Consider the following 22,654-nt stretch of genomic DNA (forward strand, 5'->3'; position numbering starts at 1 on the left):
GGGTGACACTACAGGGACCGTGGAGGAAGCCTCACGGGAGTAGCAGCCGCGGAGCTCCAGCTCAGCCCCACCCCAGGGCCCGGCTGCTCCCCCAGGCCTGGGTCGGGTCTGTTTGGTGACTCCCTGGCCCCAGCCTCCGCCCCAGGGAAACCGAGGCTGCGTCCAAAACCCAGAGTAGCCCGCTGGGGGCCGGGGCGGGGTCTCGGCCACCCTGGTGGTGCAAACAGGAAGGATGCGCCTGGTTTTGGCTTTAATGTTCAAAATGGAAAAAAAATACAAGAAAGTTGTACAGTATTTTTCCTGTAAAGGTTATTATTCTACATAGAACAAAAAGGAAGAAAGCAGGCGTGGTGAGAGTGCAGACCCGCCTGGGCCCGGCCTGAGGTTGGAGGCTCAGTCCCGTTTATCCTGTGGGATTTGGTCCAGGGTTTTTGTAGAGGCCTTAACTGTTTGAGGCTGTCTGTCTTCACAATAGCACTGATGGGAGCTGCGTGATTCCAACTCTTAACTTGAATTTTGTAGAGACAAGAAAAAAGGACTATTACTGTTGATCCAAGTTTGTAGTTAATTTAACATTTGAGTTCTCTCTTGGTGATGCGTGTGGCTTTATAGGGCTTTTTTTTTCCAGTTTGTTTTATTACTTTGTTTGGGATGCTTCTTTGCTGGTGCAGTCTACCCAGATTGGGTTCCCTTTGCAAAACATCCCCCTTCCTGGAGATGATGAGGCCATCGAAGCCCGGGCCAGGGCCTGACCTGGCAGGCACACACCTGGCCAGTGGCTCTGAGGTCCCCGGGGACCGAGTCCCCTGCGAGGGCAGGCTGCCCGAGGCCACGCCTGCCCACCTTCCCTACTCCAGGCCACCAGCTGGTGTCAGATTGGGCCACCGGGAGAGAACAGGCCTAGGAGGGAATGGAAGGCTGGCAGGGAGGCTGTCATCCAGAAGCCTCCTCCCCAGAGGTCTCCAGGAGGAACCTGGCCCCACTGGGGGGCGGTGGTTTACTTTTCCCTTTTTTCTTCCTTTCTTTTGTCCTCTCGGCTGCCCACAGCCAGAAAGCCAGGACCACCCGAACTGGACAGGGAGCAGGGAGGGAGGAGTGGTCGCACGGAGCGTACCTGATTCAACAGGAAATCAGTTATTTTCTAAAAGAGCCCCTACCAGAGCCTCCTGAACTCTGTGGGCACCACGTGCTGCTGTGAGCATCTGCCCAGACAGTGACCCGCCACAGGCCCCGGGCGTCTGTGGAAGGAGTTTTGTAAAGGAAAAAAAACACACACACACAAACATTTTTTCAATGTAGCAAAATCAAACTTAAAAAAAAAGAAGAAGAAAAGAAGAAGATGCCGACAGTGCGGAGTCTAGCCTTTTGTAAACTTCATATTGCACACTAGGACTATAAGCCATTGCTAGCTCATTTTGAATTTTAACGTGTAATTTTTGTTTTATTTTCTTTCTGTGGGGAAACAATGCTTGATCCACCAATGCTCTTTTTAATGTTTTATAACTATGTATGTGTATATATATAAATATCAAATAATATGTATGCACATATGTGTGTGTATATATCTATATGTATATACATATATAGATATATAGAGATATATAGAGAGGTTTTGAGACAAAAAAAAATACAGAACGTGAAACCCGAACTGAACAGCGTGTGCTCTGATTACTTGAATCTGGTCTCCTCGGCACCTGGTTATTAAGAACTGAATATTTTTCCACTTGAATTTAGTGCTATTAGAAATTTAATATATGTGTTTTATTTATTTGATTTTTTTTTTTTGCATGACTGATGCAAGGTTTGACATTTTCACTCAATAAAAACTGGAAAAAAATCTATCAAGTTATCTTTTATTCTTAAAATCGCCCCCAATCGGCTGGCCATGACCCAGCTACACCGGTGGGGTGACGGGAGGAGTTGGGCACCCTTCGACCCTGGCAGGAAAAGCGGGGAACAGACCAGTTTTGTCCCCGGGCTGCTGGGGACAGAGGTAGGGGGCTCATTCCTGGGCTGGCCAGAAGGGTAGCCTCCTCCCCAGCCCTGCTTGAAGCCCCCACTTGGGGCTCAGGAGCCACCTTTGGGCAGAGCCATTTGACACCAAGGCCTGGGTCGTCGGACAAAGGCTGTGCAGCCTCCCAGGACCCCCACCCCAGCCAACCCTCTCCTCTCCTGGGCTGCTGGGCCGGCGTTGGCAGGGCCACCCTCCTGCCTCCTCCCTCGGCTCCTTCCTCCTTCCTGCAGGGACCTGCCCGGGCTGGGAACGGCGCGTACCCGGATCCAATCCGGATGCTGGCGCGACTCCTGCCTGGAGCACAGGGTGGCAGAGCCAGAGGGGGCCGATAATTCCTGGGTCCGTAGCCACCAGCCCAGAGCCTGAGCTGCCAGCCCTGGTGGCACCGTGGTTGGCTCCCTCGGAAGCACAGTGGCCGGAGTGTCCACCAGACCTAGCCTGGAGTACAGGCCTCCCAGGCGCTCCGAGAGTTTGTCTTGACACTTCCAACTGATGGCCGGCTCCTCACGACACCACATCGTGAGAATCACCTTGGCAGCCCTGCCCTGAGCTGGACTCCAGGTGGCCGGAGCTTCCTGGGACCTTGGGGAGGGGATGTGTGCGGGATCTGCCACATTCTTCCATGCTGAGGAGTCTTACTGGCTCATCACACCCCAGCCACAGGGATGTCACAACCACTTGCCCGATGAGGAAACAGGCAGACTTGGGGGCTGGAGAGGTTCGGTTACCGCAGCACGCTTCTCCCTCACTGAGCCTGGCACCAGCCGGCCAGGCACCAGGCACCAGGGACCAGGGACGGCAGGGGAGTGGCCTCAGCCCACAGTGCCCAGGCCTGTGTCATTTCCCACCGCAGAAGTGCGTCTCCAGCCCAGCCCCAGCGCGCGGGCACTCCCTTTCTTCTTTCCTCCTGGAATGCAGCCCACAGGCTATTTACATAAATATGTTTGTAACAGACATGAAAATATATACTTTTTTCTGTCTTATTAAAATGTTCAAGTTGGAACTCGCCTATTGTTTGTGGATATCTTGATTCTGTTAAATAAAACAGTGACTAATTTATGGGATAAAACACAAGTTCAACAAATTAAAACCATTATTGGAGCTTCCCAGGCCCTGGTGGGCCTCCCGTGGGGCCTGAAGCGAGGCAGGGAGCCAAGCCCTGAGCAGCCGGTGGGTGGGTGGTGCAGCCACAGAGCTCCCTCTAGGCTCCAGCACAGTGGGCAGCTCTCTGGGGCAGCACTGACTCCTGGGGCCCAGGGGAGGGAGAATGGGGACTCAGGGTGGTTTGCTGACCTTGGCCAGACCCCAAAACTGCCCCCTGGTCTTCTGGGCCTGGATGGACCACACCCAGGGTCAACCAACCTCACAACAAGCAGGGCCCCCAGTCCAGCCCAAGGAAGGGGAACGGGGACTCGGGGACCTCTCAGAGGCATCTCAAGGCCTCAGGACGCTGCACCCAGGCCAGCCCATGGTGCCACGTCCCAGGCCCCGCCCCAGAGGGTGGAGAGAAGCTCGTACCCCCACCAGGCATGTGTGCCCACTCTGAGACCGCCCCCAAGAGCCGGGAGGGGGCCTGCAGCTGGGGGTTGGGATGGGCCCAGGTCCCACGGCACTCCCTGTGGCTTGTTGGACTCAGTAGGAAATGCAGTAAAGCATGTTTTCCTTCTGGGATTTAATTAGCTGTGGTGTGTGATGCTCCTACACCCAAACTGGGGCAAATTCAAGTGTTTTGCAACCTCCTGGAAAGGGCCAGAACCCGCCGCACAGGCTCAGGGCTGAGCTCAGGGGCCTGCCCACCTCCCACGGACCTGGCCCAGCAGGGGCGCCACCAGCAACCTGAGTCACCCGTGGGCGCCGGGCCTTGGCACTCACGAAGCGGCCTTGCCCCAGCCTGGACATGGCGACAGGCAGCCCCCTTTCTGGGCAGCATACCAGGCCACTGGGCAAAGGCCAGCTGCCCATCCACTGTCATGGGAGGTGGCCCTGGCCCCACAGGTAGCGTTGGTCTAGGACCAGGGCTGGCAGCAGTGCCCTCTGAAGGGCTGGAATCCCAGAGCCTTGTCTGAGAAAGAAGCAGCCAGGCCCCGGCCATCCTTGCTGGGAGGTGCCTCCGCACCCTCTGGGGCAGGTCAGGGAGGAATCGGCAGCTCCCAGGGGGCCCACAGCCAGCGCTGGAGCAGCTGGACCCAGTGGCTTGGCCTCCAGTAAGCCCCATGCCCCACACCACTGGAAGGAGGCAGGGATCCCCAAGAAAGAACCTCCCTGCCCGGAGCCTCCCTGAGGCTGGCTCCTCCCCCTGGGGCTATAACGCATCTGGACGCCAAGTGTCATGGTGGTGTTTAAAGCCATGACCCTGTCACTTGAAAGAAGGTCCTTCCAGTATCTGTCGTGGAGCAAGGAAAGGTTTCAGGCATCTTTCTGATGAACATATCATGTATCTCATTTCTTCTTCTAGGAGAACACAAACTTTAAAAGTGCTCAATGAAAGTAAATTATTAAGGTTTATTCATGATTCAGGTAGTCATCCCTCAATGCCAGGCGAGATTTCAGACCCGTTTTGCATTAAAGAGAGTGCCACGGCTGTGGTCTGAGCTGTGGCCTGCAATGGGCACGTGTCGGAGGAGGACATGGGGACCTCTCGAAAAGGGCCCACTGGGCCCTGCGTGAGTGTGAGGGTGCCACACACATGTGCACTCACATGCATGTCAGCACGTGCCAGCTGGGGCGTGGCTCCCCCTGGCCAGGCGGTGGCCAGTCCCTAGGTGGGAAGCCCCTGTACACAGCAAAGGAGCAGGAGGAGGAAGAGCGGCCAGGCCCTCCAGGTCTACCTGGGTGCTACACCTCAGGAGCGCACCTCACCTGAGGCTGGAGCTCCCACCTGCATGCAGGTCTCACTGGCGCCTCCGTGCCTGCCCTGTCTGGAGGCTCTGACCTCTTCTTTTGGTGCCTTGGCAGAAACCAGTTTAAACAAACAGACAAATTGAGTCAACTCCTGGGGACAGAGATGTCTGGCCATTGAAGAATGGCCCCTGCTTGCCCTCCCCTTCCCTCCTGGGGTCTGGGGCAGGGACAGGGTGGTCACCTGGAGAGGGAGGGGTCTGGGGCAAGGCCGGAGACCCAGCGCCTCCATGCTCCTGGCTGGGCCGCCAGGAGGGAAGAAGCGAAACCTTCTAGAAAACTCTTCCACCTGTACCTGGGTGTGAGGGCCCCGAAAGATGAACACAGCTTGCTCAGATGCGTTTATTAAAAACAAAGAAAGAGGGAAAGAGACTCTGTGGGCACACAGGGAGCCGATGGGCAGGTGGCAGGTTCTCGCATCTCTGTCCCCTTCTATGTGGATTGGCTTTGCTACACATCCCACCTGTGGGTACAAACTCAGCGGCCCCTTCCCCTGACCCAGGCGCTCCCTGTCCCAGCCAGGGTCCTGGGATGGGACTGGCTCTGGGAGCCTTGGCTTTTGAAGGACTTGGCAGCCCCAGGCGGGCGGAGACCCTACCATCCCCCGAAGGCAACTCCCCCGCCTCCTGGCCTGTCCTGTGAGTCGCAAACACCAAAGGAGGTCCCCTGTCCTTCCCAAAGTAGATGCCCCTGCCCAAGGCAGAACCAGCGAGTCACCGGAGGAGCCGGGACAGACCCCGGGGACCGAGGGAGCTGGTCCGGGGTGAGGCCAGGGCGGCTGTCCCCCGGCCTCCAAGCATGGGGCTAGTTCTTTCCTAAAAGACACTTTATAAAAATACATTGTAATTGAGTTTAATAATCTTCTCCCTTCCAGAAAGGGCCTGACAGGCGCTGCCTGCTGCTTACTTCTGCCCCATTCCGAATATTTTTACCTTATTTGGATGAAATGCATTATTTTTCTAATGAAAGGCTTTTTTTTTTCAAAGGGCTGTTTTCCCTGGTCCAGCAGCTGGCTTTATTAGGCAGCACTCCTGCCGTTTTGGGGAGGGGTTTTTCTCTCCCTGAAATCACGCCAGACTCTCTGTCCTCAAAAGCCGAATTCGGTGCTCAGGACCCACAGGGGCAAAAGGCCTCCAGGCCCAGGTTTCTGTCCGTTTCTCCTCCACGCTTGAGCCTCAGGGATGTGCCAGCCCACTGACCCCCAGGATGGAGAGTGCTTGCCCTGTGAGGTCTCCATTGCCCCCACCCCAGGGATAGTGAAGCCCCAGGGAATCCCTTTCTTGGTGGCCCCAGCTCTCCAGGGAGAAATGGAGCCGGGAAGCTGGCACTTCACTTCCACAGCACCAACCCCACAGCCCTGGCTTCCCTTCCTTCCCAGGGTATCTGCCCTCTGGTCTCCCTTTCTAGTCCCACTGGAGGGGGGACCTCTGAGAAGTTACAGACAATGGCCACCAGGCAGCAAATGACAGGCGGCGGGGACTCCTCAGGAACCGATCCGTCCAGATGCAGGCCTGTGACCCAGCAGGTCTGAGGGTGGGACACAGGCAGTCACTGTCCCCAGAGCCAGGCCGAGGCCTGGCCCACCTGTCTGCCCACCGCAGCTCCCAGACACTGGGACTCCTGGGGTCCTGGTAGGCAGGACCCCCTCGTCCAGGTGAGGGTGGCAGCCCCTGGGAATTGAGACACCTGCTTCTTCAGGGACAGCAAGGAGGCCAGGGAAAAAGGAGAACAAGCCATAGTGTGACACTGAACTGGGCTCTGCTCGTCCCTGGGGAACACGTAGCTGGAAACAGGAAATGCAGGAGTGTCCTTCCAGGTGACAAGCATGAAAGATGCAACCCGCAGGCCAGAAACCAGATTGGGGCTGGACCCTCCAGCAGGTGGGTTCAGCCTGCTCCCAGTGACCCTCCAGTGGGTGGGTGCAGCCCAGTACTGGGGACCCTCCAGTGGGTAGGGGCAGACCTGCTCCCAGGGACCCTCCAGTGGGTGGGGGTAGACCTGCTCCAGGGGTCCCTCCAGCAGGTGGAGGCAGCCGGGTCCCAGGGACTCTTCAGTGAGCGGGGGCGGCCCGGGCCTGGAAATCCGTCACTTTAGCAGGCCCTGTGTTCCCAGCATTAAGAAGGGTTTGCTGCAGGGGCCAAAAGCGAAACATCTGAGACAAAACAGCCCCAACACCAAGTCTCTGAGCCCAACCACATGGCCTCCTCCCTCCCCAGCAGAGGGAGGGGCAGGGCGGAGCAGGTACATGGAGGTCGCACCTGCAGGGACTGCCCAGGGCTTCCTATTTCCGAAGCCCTTGTGTCCACACAGGCACATGGACATCACGGCGCCTGCGGCCCACGAGCCTGGTCCCGACACTTGGGGGCTGCAGGGAATAGGAGCGCCCCTCAAGGAGCCCATGGCTCTGCTCTTCTGGTTTTAGCCAAATGCTCTGTGAAGGGGAAAGGGAGACTGGGAGGAAAAGAGCCAGGCGAGACAGGGAGTCAGAGAGGACGCCACACTCCCCTCCCCGGGAAGCACTCGTCCATTTAAGGAAGAGGCTCCTCACTCCACATGAGGTCTATATACAGTCACACGAGGTCCCTGATCCTCCTGCGGTCAGCAAAGTGTCGCCCTCCGGCAGCCACTGGACCTGAACAAGGCCTCTGCTTCTGGCTCAGCAGCGGCGGAAGCTGCCCATGGGCCCTCACCCACACTTCACCAGCTGGAGGCTGCACTGAGACGACCCCCCGGGCCCAGGGTGCCATGAGCAGACAGGGAGCCACAGGCAGAAATTAAATAGTGGCAACTGGTATTTATTACAATTATATACAGTCCTATCTTCCGTTCTGAGGTCTATACATGATCACACAAATGAACATGTGTTTCCTGGGGGGAAGGACAGAGCTGGCTGTTGGTCAGGAAGGCCCTGCTGCCTGGCTCCTCCTCCGGAGTGAGCCCCCATCTCGCCATGGGATTAGCTGAACCATTACACGGCAAGCAGGGGCATCGGAAGCGCAGCGTGGTTTCATTTGTCTGGGAGGACGACGGGGCATGAGTGGGGTTGGGGCTGGGGACAGGCACCTGAGGGGTCCAGGGCCGGGCCCAGGGAGGGAGGGGGACGGCAGACACCAGAGGGACCGCAGCTCCTCCTCCACTGAGGAGTCGGGAGGCAGTAGGGACGCTAGCTCTGGCCATGCGTGGTGTCACGGTAGTCAAGACACTCGGCAAACACACCCTGGGCAAGGCGTCTGTCCGGGAGAGGGGGCTGGGGAGGGGCTTGGGCCCCGAGGCTTCGCTGCCTTCAGCCTGACTTGAGATCAAAGCCAAAGGCAGCTGGGCCTGGGGCTGGGGCTGGGGCTGGGGCTGGGGCTGGGGCTGGCGGCCAGGCGAGAGGAGGCCAGGTGGACAGAAGTGTGACTCCCCACACTGCCACCAGGCCACAGTGCAGCTGAGGACAGCTCTGCCCCCTACCTGGGCTCCAAGCTGCCCTCCCAGGGCCAGAGAGGGAGGCAGGGTATGGCCACGCACTGGCACACTAGATGCCATCCTCAGGGCTGGAGGCAGCAGGCGCAGCCCTAGTCCCGCTCACTCTCGTTGCTGGCGCCCTCGGGCCGCCGCAGCTTCTCCACCTGCTCGTTGATCTGCCCATCCCCGCCCCGGCGGTCCTCCCTCTGCACCCCCAGGCAGTCCTCCTCGTCCACATGGCTCACATCATCATCCTCCTCGTCCTCCTCGTCCTCCTTGTCCTCCCTCTTCTCCTCCTCGCCTTGCACCTCCATCCGCACCTGGCCCTTGACGTCCACCACCCCCTCGCCTTCCTCCTGGGGGCCCAGCAAGTGGTAGGTGACCGTGGAGCCCTCGGGGCTATGGCCCTCCTTCCCAGGCGAGGACGACGTGGACTCGTTGCTGACAGGTGAGATGTCGCTGCTGCTGTGGTGGTTCACGGCCGCGGGGCTGGAGGGTGACGGTGACTTGACTGGGATCTGCCAGGAGGGGATCTTCGGGGCTGATGGGGATGGAGGGAACTGCCTCCTGGAGGGAGAAGCAGGGGAGGAGGTTGGTGGCGGCATTCAGGACTCCCCCCTTCGAAGGGCCACGCCTTCCCTGACCCGCAAGGGCTCGGCGATGGTGAGCTGCTCCCCCAGGGACACTGGGCAAGGGACAGGATGGAGCCCTTCCTCCCCTCCTTTCAGGAGCAAAGATCCTATAGCTGAGATAGATGCCAAGCGTGTCCTGTGCCCCCACAGACAGCCCAGGGTCCCCCCGGGCCCCCACCCTGGGCAAGGCCCATCTGCCTGGGCAGCTGCTGCAAGCCAAGTGGGGCCTGCCTGCCATGCGGGAGCCTGCTTCCTTCTGATCCTCAGCACCATCCCTGCCTCCACCCCAGTGGCCAGGAGAGAGACAGGTTGGTGAGGAGTCCAAAAGGGCTATGACTGGGGACTCCAGACACCTGAGCCACAGTCCTCATTTGTCTATGGCCTGAGCAAAAGGTGGAGGCAGGGAGCCCTGGCCACTGGCAGGGGGTCAGACACATCAGAACCAAAAGGGCGGTGGTTATGCCCTTTGCTAGAAAACTTCTGAGCTCAACACTTTCAACGGGGAAGAGGCAGCTCTCCTTTCTGCTCCGTACTCCGTTCCTGGGCCAGCAGCCAGCCCAAACCAAAGCCAATTCCAGGAGGGACCTGGGAGGTCAGGTCCACTTGGCAACGGCTCAGAGACAGAGCTCTCCAACAGGCAGGCCCATCTCTGCCTGAGCCAAGAGGACAAAGCCCTGCCCGCACGGCTGTCCCCCAGCAGGGGCCTTAGACACAACTCTCCCACCACAGACCCCACTTGAGTGGGGCACACACCACGGCCTGCTTTATTCACCAGCATCCTAAACGCTAACAAGAAATTCCATGTGCAGTTTTCTTGGCCCCCACAGTCACCCGATGGCCTGGCCTCCATCCCCAGCCTCCAAGGCACTGGTCTCGGTTAGGGAAAATGGAGGCTGTCTCCTAATGACAATGCTCTGGCCTCTGCCAGCGCCACATCTCTTTCCAGGACATGTTCTTTTCCTCAGGGAAAACTGGGAAGTTGGGTGGCTTGGAAAATGGGGTCTTCTGGCTGGAGCCACAAGACCCCTCTGCACCCCATCCTGGACCCTAGTGAAAAGCCCACCTGCACCCTCCCACTCACCCAGCTCCCAACAAACCCAGCCCAGCAGGGAAACAAGGACACCCCATGCAAGGCCCACTAGGGCATCAGCCCAGGAGGATGGCCCACAGTTGCGGCTGCCAGGACAGAGTGGCTCCTGGACACTGGACTTTCGGTTTTAAAAAACCAGAACAGTCCAGGCACAGTGGCTCACACCTGTAATCCCAGCACTTTGGGAGGCCATGGGCAGATGACCTGAGGTCGGGAATTCAAGACCAGCCTGGCCAACATAGCAAAATCCCACCTCTACTAAAAATACAAAAATTAGCCGGGAGTGGTGGCGGGCGCCTGTAATCCCAGCTACTCGGGAGGCTGAGGCAGGAGAATGGCGTGAACCCGGGAGGCAGAGGTTGCAGTGAGCCGAGATCGTGCCACTGCACTGTAGCCTGGGCAACAGAGTGAGACTCCATCTCAAAAAAAAATAAAAATAAAAATAAATAAAACCAGGACAGTCCCAGGCAAAGCAGGACAAGTTGGTCATCCTACCTCTGAGGCTGCATTGGTGACAATGTGCTGTCGCTACAGAGGGACAACAGGGGGACAACCAAGAAGCTGGGGGGCAGGGCCTGCTTCTGCCCACGTCTTCAGTCGTGGAACCCTTCCAAGTACAAAACACAAAGACTCTCCCGCAGGGGCTTTCCCTGGGACAAAGCTGTCACTGAGTGGTCACCTGGGGCTCAGGAAGGAGGAGCCAAACCAGGAAGTTCTCCTCTGCTCCAAGGGCCCTGCTTTTTGGCTCAAGCTGTCCCTGACTAGGTCTTCACAGGCCTGGGAACTGTATTTCAAAACTTGTGTGCCACAGACCGTCACCTCTGGAGTGGAGAGGGTGTCAACTGGGGAATGAAAAGAGAAGCTCAAAAGGCCCCAGACTCAGTGCCTGAGTCGCCCAGACAGATGGGGTCCGTGGGGGTGGGGGTCATGCCCCTCCCATGCCCCAGAGCTCCCAGTCCTCCTTTCCAGGCCCGACCAGAACAGGGTCCCCATTCCTCCCTCCTACCGATTTAAAAGAAGCCCTTTCAAGGAGTTAATTTCGGACTTGAGTTCGTTGATATTCTGGGACTCCAGGATCCAGTTGGTGGATGTGGTGGCCTGAAAGCAGAGCACAGGGAGGCTCAGGGCGGGCGCCTTGCGGCACGGGCGGGGCCTGCGGCTGCAGGAGGACCTGGGTGGGGGCAGCAGGTGGGGCCTTCTGGGTCTGTTCTGGGGAACCCGGGGGAAGGTTCTGCCACTGCCCACTGCCTGCCACGTCTCTGGATGACGACATCCTTAAACATTCCCACAGCTCTGTTTGGACATCTGATGACGTAAGGAATCATTACGTGTTTTTAGGTGACATAATGGTATTGTGGGCGTCTTTTAGAGACATGCGGAGGCATGCGGGTACGGTATGAAGTGGGATGATGTCTGGGATTTAAGATGGCCCGGGGTGGAAAGAGGAAACAGCCACCATCTCTGACAAACCCCATCCTTCCATGCACACCTTTCCCCTTTGAAGGTAACACTGTTTTCCAAATAAACTTCACAGAACTACATCTTACTTCTGGAAAATCTTGCTGGTATAGACGGGGAAGAGGACAGCCAAACCAGAGGTCCCCAAATGCGAGCTGCTGGTGGCAACCTGCTTGTGGCATGTGCACAGAGGACAATGCCACGAGGCCTCCGTGTGAGGTCTACCTCGCCCAGGCTGAAGGCCACCCCAGGCCGTCTTTAAGTGCACAGATGAATATTGCCAGCTCTCCTGATACTGCTCCCCCGAGGTGGGCAGAGGGGACGTTCCCTGGCTGTTCCCTACCAGTGTGCTGTGGGCCGCTGGGCTGGCTTACAGAGGCCTGGCCTCTGACGTGGGGTCGGGGGCTGCTGTGGGCTCACCCCAGCAAGCAGTCCAGCTGGCACACCTTAGCAGGGAGAAGTCCTTCAGAGGGCCTGTAGGTCTCAGGAAGGAAAACCCAGGCAGTCTGAGAGTGAGTGCGTGTCACCCACCACCCCAGACACAGCCCCTCAGGGTTCCTACTCCAGACCGCCAGACAGGGAGGACCCAGGAGCCACGGCTCTGGCTTCTCTGAGACCTTGAAAGCTACAGCAGCCCATGAACAAGGGCACAATTTCCACTCACTGGCCTACAAGGGACTCAGATTTCCAAACGCATATGGTGCCAGATGCCAGGATTTAGAAATAAAATCTGACATCTGGGGCTTTTTAGCCAGCCTCTTTAAAAAACAGTTGTAGAAAACTCATAGCCTTCAGTTTTATGTAGGTTTTTAATTACTTAAAGCTCCTCTTTTTAATTTTTTACAGTGCTCCAGTAGGAGTTTGGAAGCCAGATATAAAAACTTCCATTACAGCTGAGAAAACACAGCTCTGGGTCTTTGGTTTACGGGGTAACCAAAGTCCTCACACATACGCGTTTAGATGCCAAGCCAGTGGCCCCATGCAGCTCGGGAGAGAAGGCTGGGGTGGGCCAGGGACAGCGGCAGCAAAGCCAGCTCGAGGGACTCTGAGGGGCCCAACCCCTCTCACCACCAAGCACATCCCGGGCCCCCACTGCTTCTTAAACACAACATGTGGTCTTAATCTCAGGCGTAAGGCCTGAAAACAGTTTTCCAATTTCCGGAATGGCTTCTGGCCACAGGCAGAGCATGGATCCAAAAGATGACCTGACCCAGGAGAGCAGGCAGGGCCGTCGCTGGGCTTCCTGGTGCTTTAGGGACCGGCCACCCGTGGAGAACACGCATTGCAGTGGCTGGAGGTGGTCACCAGTACCCACAGCCATCCCAGGAGGAAGAGCAGGTGGCACCTCTGTGTGTGGTTTGGATATCCAGGGGGGAGATTCCTGGGACCCTCTTCACAAGAGACACCCCAGACTCCATGGAAAGATTGTCATTTTCATGGTTTTTGCAAATGCAAAAGATCTGAGTGCTGGCTCAAGCCAACTCATACACTAGGAGTGGCTTTCCCTGGGTAAGCAACTCGGGATGGGACTCTCCAGAGCCCAGGCTGTGGGGGCAGACAGGGAGCAGTGTCCGCCGGCCACAGAGCTGTGGGGCAAGGGACAGAGAGAGGAGCCAGTGGGTGTTCTGGAGCCACCAGGCCACTGTCTCCTGGGCCCGGTCTGTCTGATGCCGCCTCAGGGATGACCTCTGTTACCCACCCACAGAACCCAGGCCTGCAATCCTGCGAGCTGGCTGGAGCCAGGCACCCTCTTGAACCCATGAAGAGCCCCAGGAATTAGGTGCCGTTATGGCTCCATTTTACAGATGAGGAGACTAAGACTCAGAGAGGTTAAGTAACTTGCCTGTGGTCATACAGCTAACAAGTGGCAGGACCAGGATTCAGCCTGATCCTGGAAGCTGCCACGCCAAGATTTCTTCACATTTGGGCAGTGAGGCAAGGACACTACCTTGGGAGTTGGTTCTGGCTCCCTAGGGTTGCCAGAACCCATGAAACCTGAGTCTAGAGAACCTGCCCGCTGCACTGCGGTGTGGATGGGGCTGGTGCTGGTGAACTGACTGCGACTCGCTTCTCCCCTGTCTGTTCCAGAACCCCTCCTGGCCATGCTGTGACCTGCAACCTAACTTATAGGTAGAGACCGTCCCATGTCTACACAGAAAGCCTCCAGAGCTGCGGGGATGTGGCTGCCATGAGATCTCCACAGGCAGAGGGTAGCTTTTCCTTCCTCCTGTTGGGAGGTGACATAAAGAAAGGATGGCCTCGACGGTTAAACGTCACACTGACTGCCCAGCAACAGCCTCCTGTCTCTACAAGGAGAGAAAGGGCAGCATCGGCCACGGCTGTGTAACCACTGTGAGACTGGGGCAAAGTCCAGCTCCCGAAGGTGGCAAGCCCGGCCCAAGGGACAAGAGTGAAGGGCACATGGGACAGACCTGGGCCTGGAGGGCCCTGTGCAGCAGAGACAGGTACCTTGGCAGCGGCCAGCTCGTGGGCAAGCTCCTGGATCTTCTGCTGCTGCTGAATCAGCAGCTCCTGGACGGAGGCGAGGGTCGTCTGTAACTGAGTCACTGCGAGGAGAAAGCAGTCACGGCGCTGGGAAATTCACAGGCACAGACGTTCCCCTCGCTTGGTCCGCACACCTAGGAGCTGCCCGTGTTCCCGCTCCATCTAATTTATCTGCAGACACCCCCAGCCCCCACAATCCATCTAATTTATCTGCACTCTGGGTGATCTGCCTGCACTGTATCTAACCTCTAGTATTTCTACTTTATCTTTCCATTGTGTAGTTGTCCATGGTCAACAGTATATCCGTCCAGAACCTCTCCCCTCTAATTAGAGCTGGCTATGATTTGCTGAGCTCTCCCGGCTTCTCTGGCGCCTGCGTCCTTCATCTCCTGGGCCTCAGTGTCCTTGTGAAACTCCTGGGGTCTCCAATGCTGGGAGAGATGCATCTCAGGTCCCCGCCACATTCACATCCAGGAGTGGCTCAAGCCGCATGTCCTGTTTCCCACTGCTCCTTCCCACCCTCCCCACCTGACCCAAGCTGCCTGCTCAACTCCCTGGTGTCCCATGACCCCTCAGGACCTTGTTGCCACCAATGTCAGCCTCGCAGGAGCAAACGGCAGCAGGATAGACGCGTCAGAGGGTTTCTGAGAGGGTTTCTGTGAGCTTCACAAACGTGCTCCAGAGGGACACAGACTCCTGCCTGGGACAGGTGGCTCTCTCATTGGCCTTGCTCTGGTTTTTAGATTCAGAGCTGCCGTCTAGTAAACAAGTTTATAAAGAAGAGAAGCCACCTCTGGCGCGACAGGTCCCAGCTAATCTGGGCCATCGCTGGGGCACTGGGTAATGAACGCGAGCCCTGTTGAGTCGATAACAGGGGAGGTGGCTGGGGTCCCGGGAGCCACAGTAATTACAGACTCTCTTGACCCCACAGTCGAGTCTTAGAGGGAAGGGGGAAAATCACTGAAAACCCCCCTGAAAACCTCATAGAAGCAGAAATTAAAAATGAACTTTACAGCCCTTAGAAAGGCTGTCATTTTATTCCCCTTATTAATATTCTGAGGTTGGGAGCCTTTCCGTAAAAACATAATTAATTGAGGCCGTGCCGACAGTAAACAAGCAATTTCAAATTAAACCGAAATGACGGCGGCTTCATTTGCAAATGTGAACAGATTCTCAGAGCAGATAAATGAAGTCACCACATAGAGTGGAGACAGAGGGAGAGGGGAGGGGCAGAGAAGGGGCTGCTTGGAGAAGGCTGTGAGGGGTGACTTGATGGAGTCATTAATCTTTACCTGTCTGGGCCACGCTGCCACTCAGCTCAGAGAGACCGGCCTCCATCCTCTCCAGCTGCTTTCTGTCCTCTCGGCCGCCCAGGATGAGGGGGAGCAGGTATTTCTGCAAGAAGCGGGACAGGGTGAGGAATGCATACGGACCCGGGGTTATCCTCCAACAATCTCTCAAATTCTGCCGCCCAACTTTCTCCCTGTCATCCCTGGGTTTTGGAAACCCTAAGCAAACACCATAAATGAACAAGATATTTGAAAAAGTTATGAGACTGCGATTACAACCACGTAAAAATTCTGCCTGAATAAGGACAAGGACCAGGAGGGAACGTGGACAGGGAGAGTCAGCTGGATCTGCTGTGATGGGAACTTTTTGGTTCCTTTATTTACTTTTCTTAGTGATGCTACACTATTTCTGTAACACAAAGTTATAAACTCTACTGTCAAAGTTGTAAGATATAAATGTGGATGGACACACAAGCAACAGATAATGCTGGAGCCTCCAGGAGGCGAGGGAGGCGGGGCAGCTCTTCCCGGCATGTTCTCCTGAATTGTGAACATTTTGAACCTGTGAGTGAATCACCTATTCAGAAACAAACGAGTAAATTAATAAAGAAAACATCGCTGGAGAAACTAAAGGAAAATCAACAACACATTTCTGGGACCCTTGGTTCTCTCGCCAGGGGATAACATGTGCGCTCTGAGGCTGCTGGAAGAGGTCACCTCAGTCTTTTTCTAAATGAAGCCTGAATCCTCAGAACAAACTTCCTTCACGTAAGAGTCAAAAGAAGTCGAGTTCCCCAGAATGAAACACAAGGCAGAAGGGAGAGGAAAGCGCAGGACCAGAAGAAACTGGCTCTGGGGAAAAAGAAAGTGAATGCGGCAGGGCCACCCCTCACAGGGGCCTAGAACCAGGGACGCCCGAAGGAGCCGTTCAGGAAGGAGGCAGGCAGGGCAGGGCTGGCAACTGGTGCTCTTGGTTGCCTTGGAGGTGAGGGTGTGGAGGGGTGGAGGTGGGTGGTGGGGCCTGCAGGGACAGCTGCGTGTAGGAACATGTGCACTGACGTCCAGCCACTCGGGACATGGAGACAAAGCCCCCCAGGTGAGGAGTGAGACCCGCTGCCCACTTCAGTGGGCACTGCCAGAGGCAGTGCAGTGCAAGCCTGGCAGGAGCTGCCCGGGGATAACTTTGGTTCTTAATCTATCTGGGCCCAGATAGGAAAGAGGACGGAAACTTCTCCATTACGGTTTCTGTACCAGGGAAGGAAAAGAAGCTCTCTCACAAGGGGTTTGTGGGAACTCATTTCCAGAGTGACTCCTAAGTGAAGATCATTCTTCTGCAGCACATGTATAGACGCATTTTCTATTTTGCAAAGTGCTTTTCAACCACAGTGTGAGCTATTACCCACAACTGAGCCAAAACTCATCAAAGGTAGCCTTACACTTCAGGATGAAATGTCCTCAGCATGAAAGGTAAAGAATTCTTGGCCGGGCGCGGTGGCTCACGCTTGTAATCCCAGCACTTTGGGAGGCTGAGGTGGGCAGATCATGAGGTCAGGCGTTCGAGACCAGCCTGGCCAACACAGTGAAACTCCGTCTCTACTAAAAATATAAAGATTAGCTGAGTGTGGTGGCGCATGCCTGTAATCCCAGCTCCTCGGGAGGCTGTGGCTGGAGAATCGCTTGAACCCGGGAGGCAGAGGCTGCAGTGAGCAGAGATCATGCCACTGCACTCCAGCCCGGGTAATAGAGTTAGACTGTGTCTCAAAAAAAAAAAAAAAAAGAATTCATATATGTGTGTGTAACCAACTAAACACCCCATTTCTGAGATCAGAAGTCCTAAGGGCAGGAGCAGACACGCTGCCCTAGCCAAAGTCTTCACGTGCTTATAAAGCCAGTCGAGGGCTTTTTACCATTTCTTTTTTTTTTTTTTTTTTTTTAAATTTCGAGAAACTGAGCAGATGCTTTAGAAATTCTCTTGTTACCATTGTGACTGATATTGCAACGTTTCTTTTCTTTTTTAAAGCAGAGCGGAGAGCCCAGAGCTTCGTAGAAACTACAAGTGGCAGCTCCGTGTGAGTGCCCACACTAAGGCGGGCTGCCGAGCTGTCCTCCCGCTCCCGTCAGGCCACAGGCCCTCCATGGGTGGCCATGTGACAGTGCCTACTGCTCATTACAGCCGGGGCATTCATCTGAGGACTCTGGCGTTCGTGTCACATTCTTCTTGGTGCTTGTATACAGTCAGTGATTTGAAGGGGGCACCAGTTCAGAGGGAGAAGAACCGGGTCCCAAGAGGTGTTTTTGTTCTGTTCTGTTTATTTATGTATTTATTTGAGACAAAGTCTCGCTCTTTCACCCACGCTGGAGTGCAGTGGCACAATCTCGGCTCACTGCAGGCTCACTGCAACCTATGCCTCCCAGGCTCAAGTGATTCTCCTGCCTCAGCCTCCCAAGTAGCTGGGATTACAGGTGTACGCCATGACACCCAGCTAATTTTTGTATTATCAGTAGAGACAGAGTTTCACCTTGTTGGCCAGGCTGGTCTCAAACTCCTGACCTCAAGTGATCCGCCCACCTCAGCCTCCCAAAGTCCTGGGATTATAGGCATGAGCCACTGCGCCTGGCTTATTTTGTTTTTTAAATTGAGACAGGGTCTCCTTCTGTTGCCGAGGCTGGAGTGCAGTCGTGTGATCTCAGTTCACTGCAACCTCCACCTCCCGAGGCCAAGTGATCCTCCCACCACCTCAGCCTCCCGAGTATAGCTGGGACTACAGGCTCACACCACCATGCCTAGCTTATTTATTTTATTTTATTTTATTTTATTTTATTGTTTGGTAGAGACAGAGTTTCACCATGTTGGCCAGGCTAATATCAAACTTCTGGGCTCAAGCAATCTGCCTGCCCTGGCCTCCCAAAGTACTGGGATTAGAGGTGTGAGCCACGGCACCTGGGCCAACCCAGGATGTTTTGTTTCTCGATTTCTTTTTCTTTTTTTTTTTCTTTTTTGAGAAGGAGTCTTGCTCTGTCACCCAGGCTAGAGTGCAGTGGCATGATCTTGGCTTACTGCAAGCTCCGCCTCCCAGGTTCACCCCATTCTCCTGCCTCAGCCTCCCCAGTAGCTGGGACTGCAGGTGCCCGCCACCATGCCGGGCTAATTTTTTGTATTTTTAGTAGAGTCGGGGTTTCACCGTGTTAGCCAGGATGGTCTCGATCTACTGACCTCATGATCAAGTCAGGATCCTCAGCCTCAGCCTCCCAAAGTGCTGGGATTACAGGCGTGAGCCACCGCGCCCAGCCCTTGTTTCTCAATTTCTAACATGGAAATGTCCAGCTCCAGGAATACATGCTACACTTAAAAAATTACATTCTGCTACAACTGTCATTAGCTTTTGTATTACATCAAAAATGAAGAATCCGGAGTACCACGGCTGACCATGCTTCATGTGCTAAGAGTGACCATGGCGAGTCTGAGTGCTCATTCAGGTTGTTTAAAAAAGAAAATCACCAGCCGGGCACAGCGGCTCAAGCCTGTAATCCTGGCACTTTGGGAGGCCGAGGTGGGCGGATCACCTGAGGTCAGGAGTTCGAGACCGGCCTGGCCAACTCAGTGAAACCTCACCTCTACTAAAAATACAAAAATTAGCCGGGCGTGCACCAGCACGCCTATAATCCCAGCTACTCAGGAAGCTGAGACAGGAGAATTGCTTGAACTCAGGAGGCGGAGGTTGCAGTGAGCCGAGATCATGCCACTGCACTCTGGCCTAGGTGACAGAGCGAGACTCCATCTCAAAAAAAAAAAAAAAAAAAAAAAAAAAAAAAAAAAAAATCACCAATCAGGGGTGGAGGAGCTGGCAGCCTCGAAAGAAAAGAGGCTTCTCTACAGGATTCCAAGATCTGGACTGGGCACCTACCCTGGCCTGCATTTTCTAGACTCTAGACTCATTTGCTTCACGTCCAAGTTGGGCCTTCACAAGGGAGTCAATGTTCACGTCATGCCTGCAGTTCTGTTGCAAGCAATGAACGTGGGATCCTGAAAGTTGACTTGAGAAGCCTGGGAAATCCTAGATTTCTATAGATGGCAGCACAACAGACAGAGCAAAAAGAACAGCTCCCATACATCTGATGACACTGAGGTTCTCACCGCCGCTCTTAAATGCTGTGGCAGAACAATGGTGTATAAAGCACTTCCATGTGCCGGGCATGGCTCTGAGTCCTCTACAAGGGAGACTGACTCTTCGGGACTTCACGACAACCTTGTGAAGTGGGGACTGTTATTCCCATTTTACAGACCAGAGCCTGTGATCACCAAGCTCCTGAGGGGCAGAGCCAGGGCTCAGCAAAGCAGCTGGCCCAGCGTCCATGCTCTTCGCCATTATGTTATTCTGTGTCTCAAAACTGCTCGCACGGCTTCCCCGTGCGGGCACTACTGTAAGTGCCTGACATGGGCTGGCAAGGGACAGACCTCACGATGCCCCTGCAAGTGGAGATCTGGGTGGTATATGCTGAGCACTGGAGAAAAGGTGGGCAGAGCCTGCCAAGCCCCGCAGCAGGGCAGGGCCTGCCTGGATCCAGCTGTGAACCCCGACCTCTAGCACAGCCTCTCACTGCCAACACACTCCAGGGCAGAGCACGGCAGTGCCTCCATGCAGGGGAACCAGTGAAAGGGTGCCGAATGCCACAGGGTGGCAGGGGCACAGCACCTGCAGCCGCTGGGGGTGACTCACCTTGTAGAGCTGGTGAAAGCCAAATGCGATGCCTGCCATGATGATGGCCAGGGCGCCGTAATCTCGCCATCGGGAGCCTGCGGGACCTACAGGCGGGAAGAGGAGGAGGGTTAGAAGACGCACATGGCGTCCTTCTTCGGGTGGGGGCCGGCACAGGTGCCTCAGTGGCACAGTCTCCTCGCCTCCAACAATGGGCAAGTGGAACACTCCACCGCAGGAAGGCAGCACATGATCATCACAACAGCAGCCGGCTCCACCCCTCCTGTTCCCACTGCCTCAACTGGGACACAAGGGATGCCAGTCACCCAACCCTGACTGCAGGCTGTGGGTGGAGGTATCCAGCAGTGAGCTGAGACCTGAGTTGGCAGTCAGGTGGCAGAGGTGATCTGAAGACCAACAGCATGGTCTCTACCTCAGGAACAAAAGATCCAGAGAGGATAACAGGAGTATGTTTAGGGGAGCATAAATATACCCATATATGCCCTACTATAGCTGGCGATAAGCTGGGGGCCACAGCAGAACCAAGCGGGGCCTCAGCGAAGTGGAGAGGGGGACCGTGGTACGCTGGGTGGGGGCACGGGGGTGGGCTGTGGTAAACTAGACCTCCCAGCCCTGCTCTCGCTTGGAGCCAGCGGAGAGAAAACACAAGTCTCCAAATGACTGAGCAAGGCTTCAGAGAGTGAGAACGCCTATCAAAAGGGATGGGGGTGGCAGGGGAGAGGGGCTGGGGTCAGCAGGGCCTTGGAGGAGCCCTGAGGCCCTTGGGGGCTGGAGGGGAGCAAGCACAAAAGAGAGACGGTAGGTGGGTGTAGACCAGGTGAGCACCCTGGGCCTGACTAAAGAGGAGAGCTGCTCTGGCCCAGAGGACCCCAAGAGCAGGGTGCTGGGGAGAACGGAGAGGAGCCAAGGAAGCCGCAGGTACAGTGGGGGCTGGGGCGGGGCAGGAAAGAGGTAGACAGGTGGCACCAGGTGGACTGTGTGGTCAAGGAAGCCGAATATTCTTTCCTAAGCAATGGGAATTACTGGGGGATGTGAATCAGGGAGTGCCATGACCCTGGACAGCAGCACTGGGGAGGCTCTGAGGGTGGTCAGAAGTGGGGGCCACAGAGGCAGAAGAGCTGGGGCGACCCTGCTGCAAGGGTTCACGAGGTGGAGAGGGACTGGGACCAGCACAGAGGGCAAGAAGGGAGTGGGGCGATGTCTCAGGAGAACACATTGCTGCTGCTGTGAAGGGCAGCCAGTCTTCATGGAAGATCACCTGGCCCCGTTGTCTTCTCTTTATTTGTATTAAGTAATCTTTTTAGAGATGGGCTCTTGTTATGTTGCCCAGGCTGGAGTGCAGTGGCGATCCACAGGCATGTCCCACTGCTGATCAGAATGGGAGTTTTGACCGGCTCTATTTCTGACCTCCTTAGGCGACCTCGTGGTCCCCTGCTCCAGGAGGTCACCATATTGATGCAGAACTTAGTGCAGAACCCTGATCAGCACAGTGCCCCGTAGCCCAGAACTCCTGGACTCAAGGAATCCTCTCACCTCAGCCTCCCAAGCAGATGGACTACAGGCGAGCAGCACCGCGCCCGGCCGATTCTCTTTAGAACGGCACATAGCAAAGTGCCCTCCTGAATGCAATTCTACTTGACGTGGGGAGAGTTTCCACCTTCACTCTTTCCCATGCCCAGTTCACAAAGTGCTCCCACGTCCACAACCTCATCTGATCCTCCGAGGCACGCGGGAAAGCCCCGTCTCCACTGCGAACACCTTTCTGGAGCTGCCATCTCCAGGCCACGTGGCGGGTGCTCTGCCTCCCCCCGAAGGATCTGTCATCAGGAGGGGCGTGGGTGGGACACAGACCAGTGGGGAAGGCGATCACAGCACCAGTGGAGAGCTATCCGGAAGGCGCCCCCACGGTGTGCTGCTCATCTGGGAGAAAGGGGGAGAGGGAAAATCAGCAGCGTTCTGAACTCTGGGAAGGAACGTCACAACACGGCCGAGTGAAGCTGAAGGACTTGCTGCTTGAGAGACTTCTGCCCTCAGTTCTCACCTGTGCCTGTAAGTTTTCAGAGGTACCTTCCATGTCCTGGCGTTTTATGACCACAGGGGAGGAGAAGGCCCATTCTTTCCTTCAGCTCAGGGCAGGATGTGGCATGAGGGGGAAGGGGCTGCTGGCACGCAGCCCGACCAGGCGGATCCAAGTCGCAAAGACCTCCGAGTGGGCAAGGAGACACCCCCTCCCCCAGGGCTGTTGAATGGCACTCTCAGGGGGCAGAGACGACAGGGCTGGAGGGGCCTGGAGTCCCTCCTTGGCCACCAAACTCCCTCCCTGCCTGCGGATTCCACGCGAGACTCCCCGGTGTGTCCTAGCCCTGGAATCTCGGTCCCAAAACTGTAATCAACATAGGGCCTCTCCCTTAGTCCCCACCTCCCATTTCTGTTTTACACTTTTTGAACAGGTAGCACGCATACAGTTTACTCATCGAATAGCACAGGGCAGCCTGTGAAAAAAGGCTTCCCCACCACCAACAGCCATTAGTAGTCTTACATTTATCCTTCCAGTGAGTCTGTGTGCACACCTAAGGCGGCACAGGATGTCTTCTCTTCCTTCA

The 22,654-nt window shown here is 55.9% G+C and overlaps 1 protein-coding gene across 6 annotated transcripts in view; it reads right to left on the bottom strand.

Annotated features, from left to right (window-relative positions):
• Positions 1-7,686: 7,686 nt before the first annotated feature.
• PEX14 (peroxisomal biogenesis factor 14) overlaps positions 7,687-22,654 on the bottom strand; it is a 156,173-nt gene continuing 141,205 nt past the window's right edge. For all 6 annotated transcript variants that reach the window (XM_003822091.5, XM_003822090.5, XM_055103950.1 and 3 more), the window contains 5 exons: positions 20,052-20,137; positions 15,337-15,439; positions 14,009-14,106; positions 11,088-11,179; positions 7,687-8,926 (listed from right to left, as the gene is read on the bottom strand). In XM_003822091.5, the coding sequence (XP_003822139.1) occupies positions 8,470-8,926; positions 11,088-11,179; positions 14,009-14,106; positions 15,337-15,439; positions 20,052-20,137 (836 nt within the window). In that variant the 3' untranslated portion in view covers positions 7,687-8,469. The remainder of the gene's footprint in view (positions 8,927-11,087; positions 11,180-14,008; positions 14,107-15,336; positions 15,440-20,051; positions 20,138-22,654) is intronic.

Source organism: Pan paniscus, chromosome 1 (assembly GCF_029289425.2).
Source record: "Pan paniscus chromosome 1, NHGRI_mPanPan1-v2.0_pri, whole genome shotgun sequence".
Classification (NCBI taxonomy): domain Eukaryota; kingdom Metazoa; phylum Chordata; class Mammalia; order Primates; family Hominidae; genus Pan; species Pan paniscus.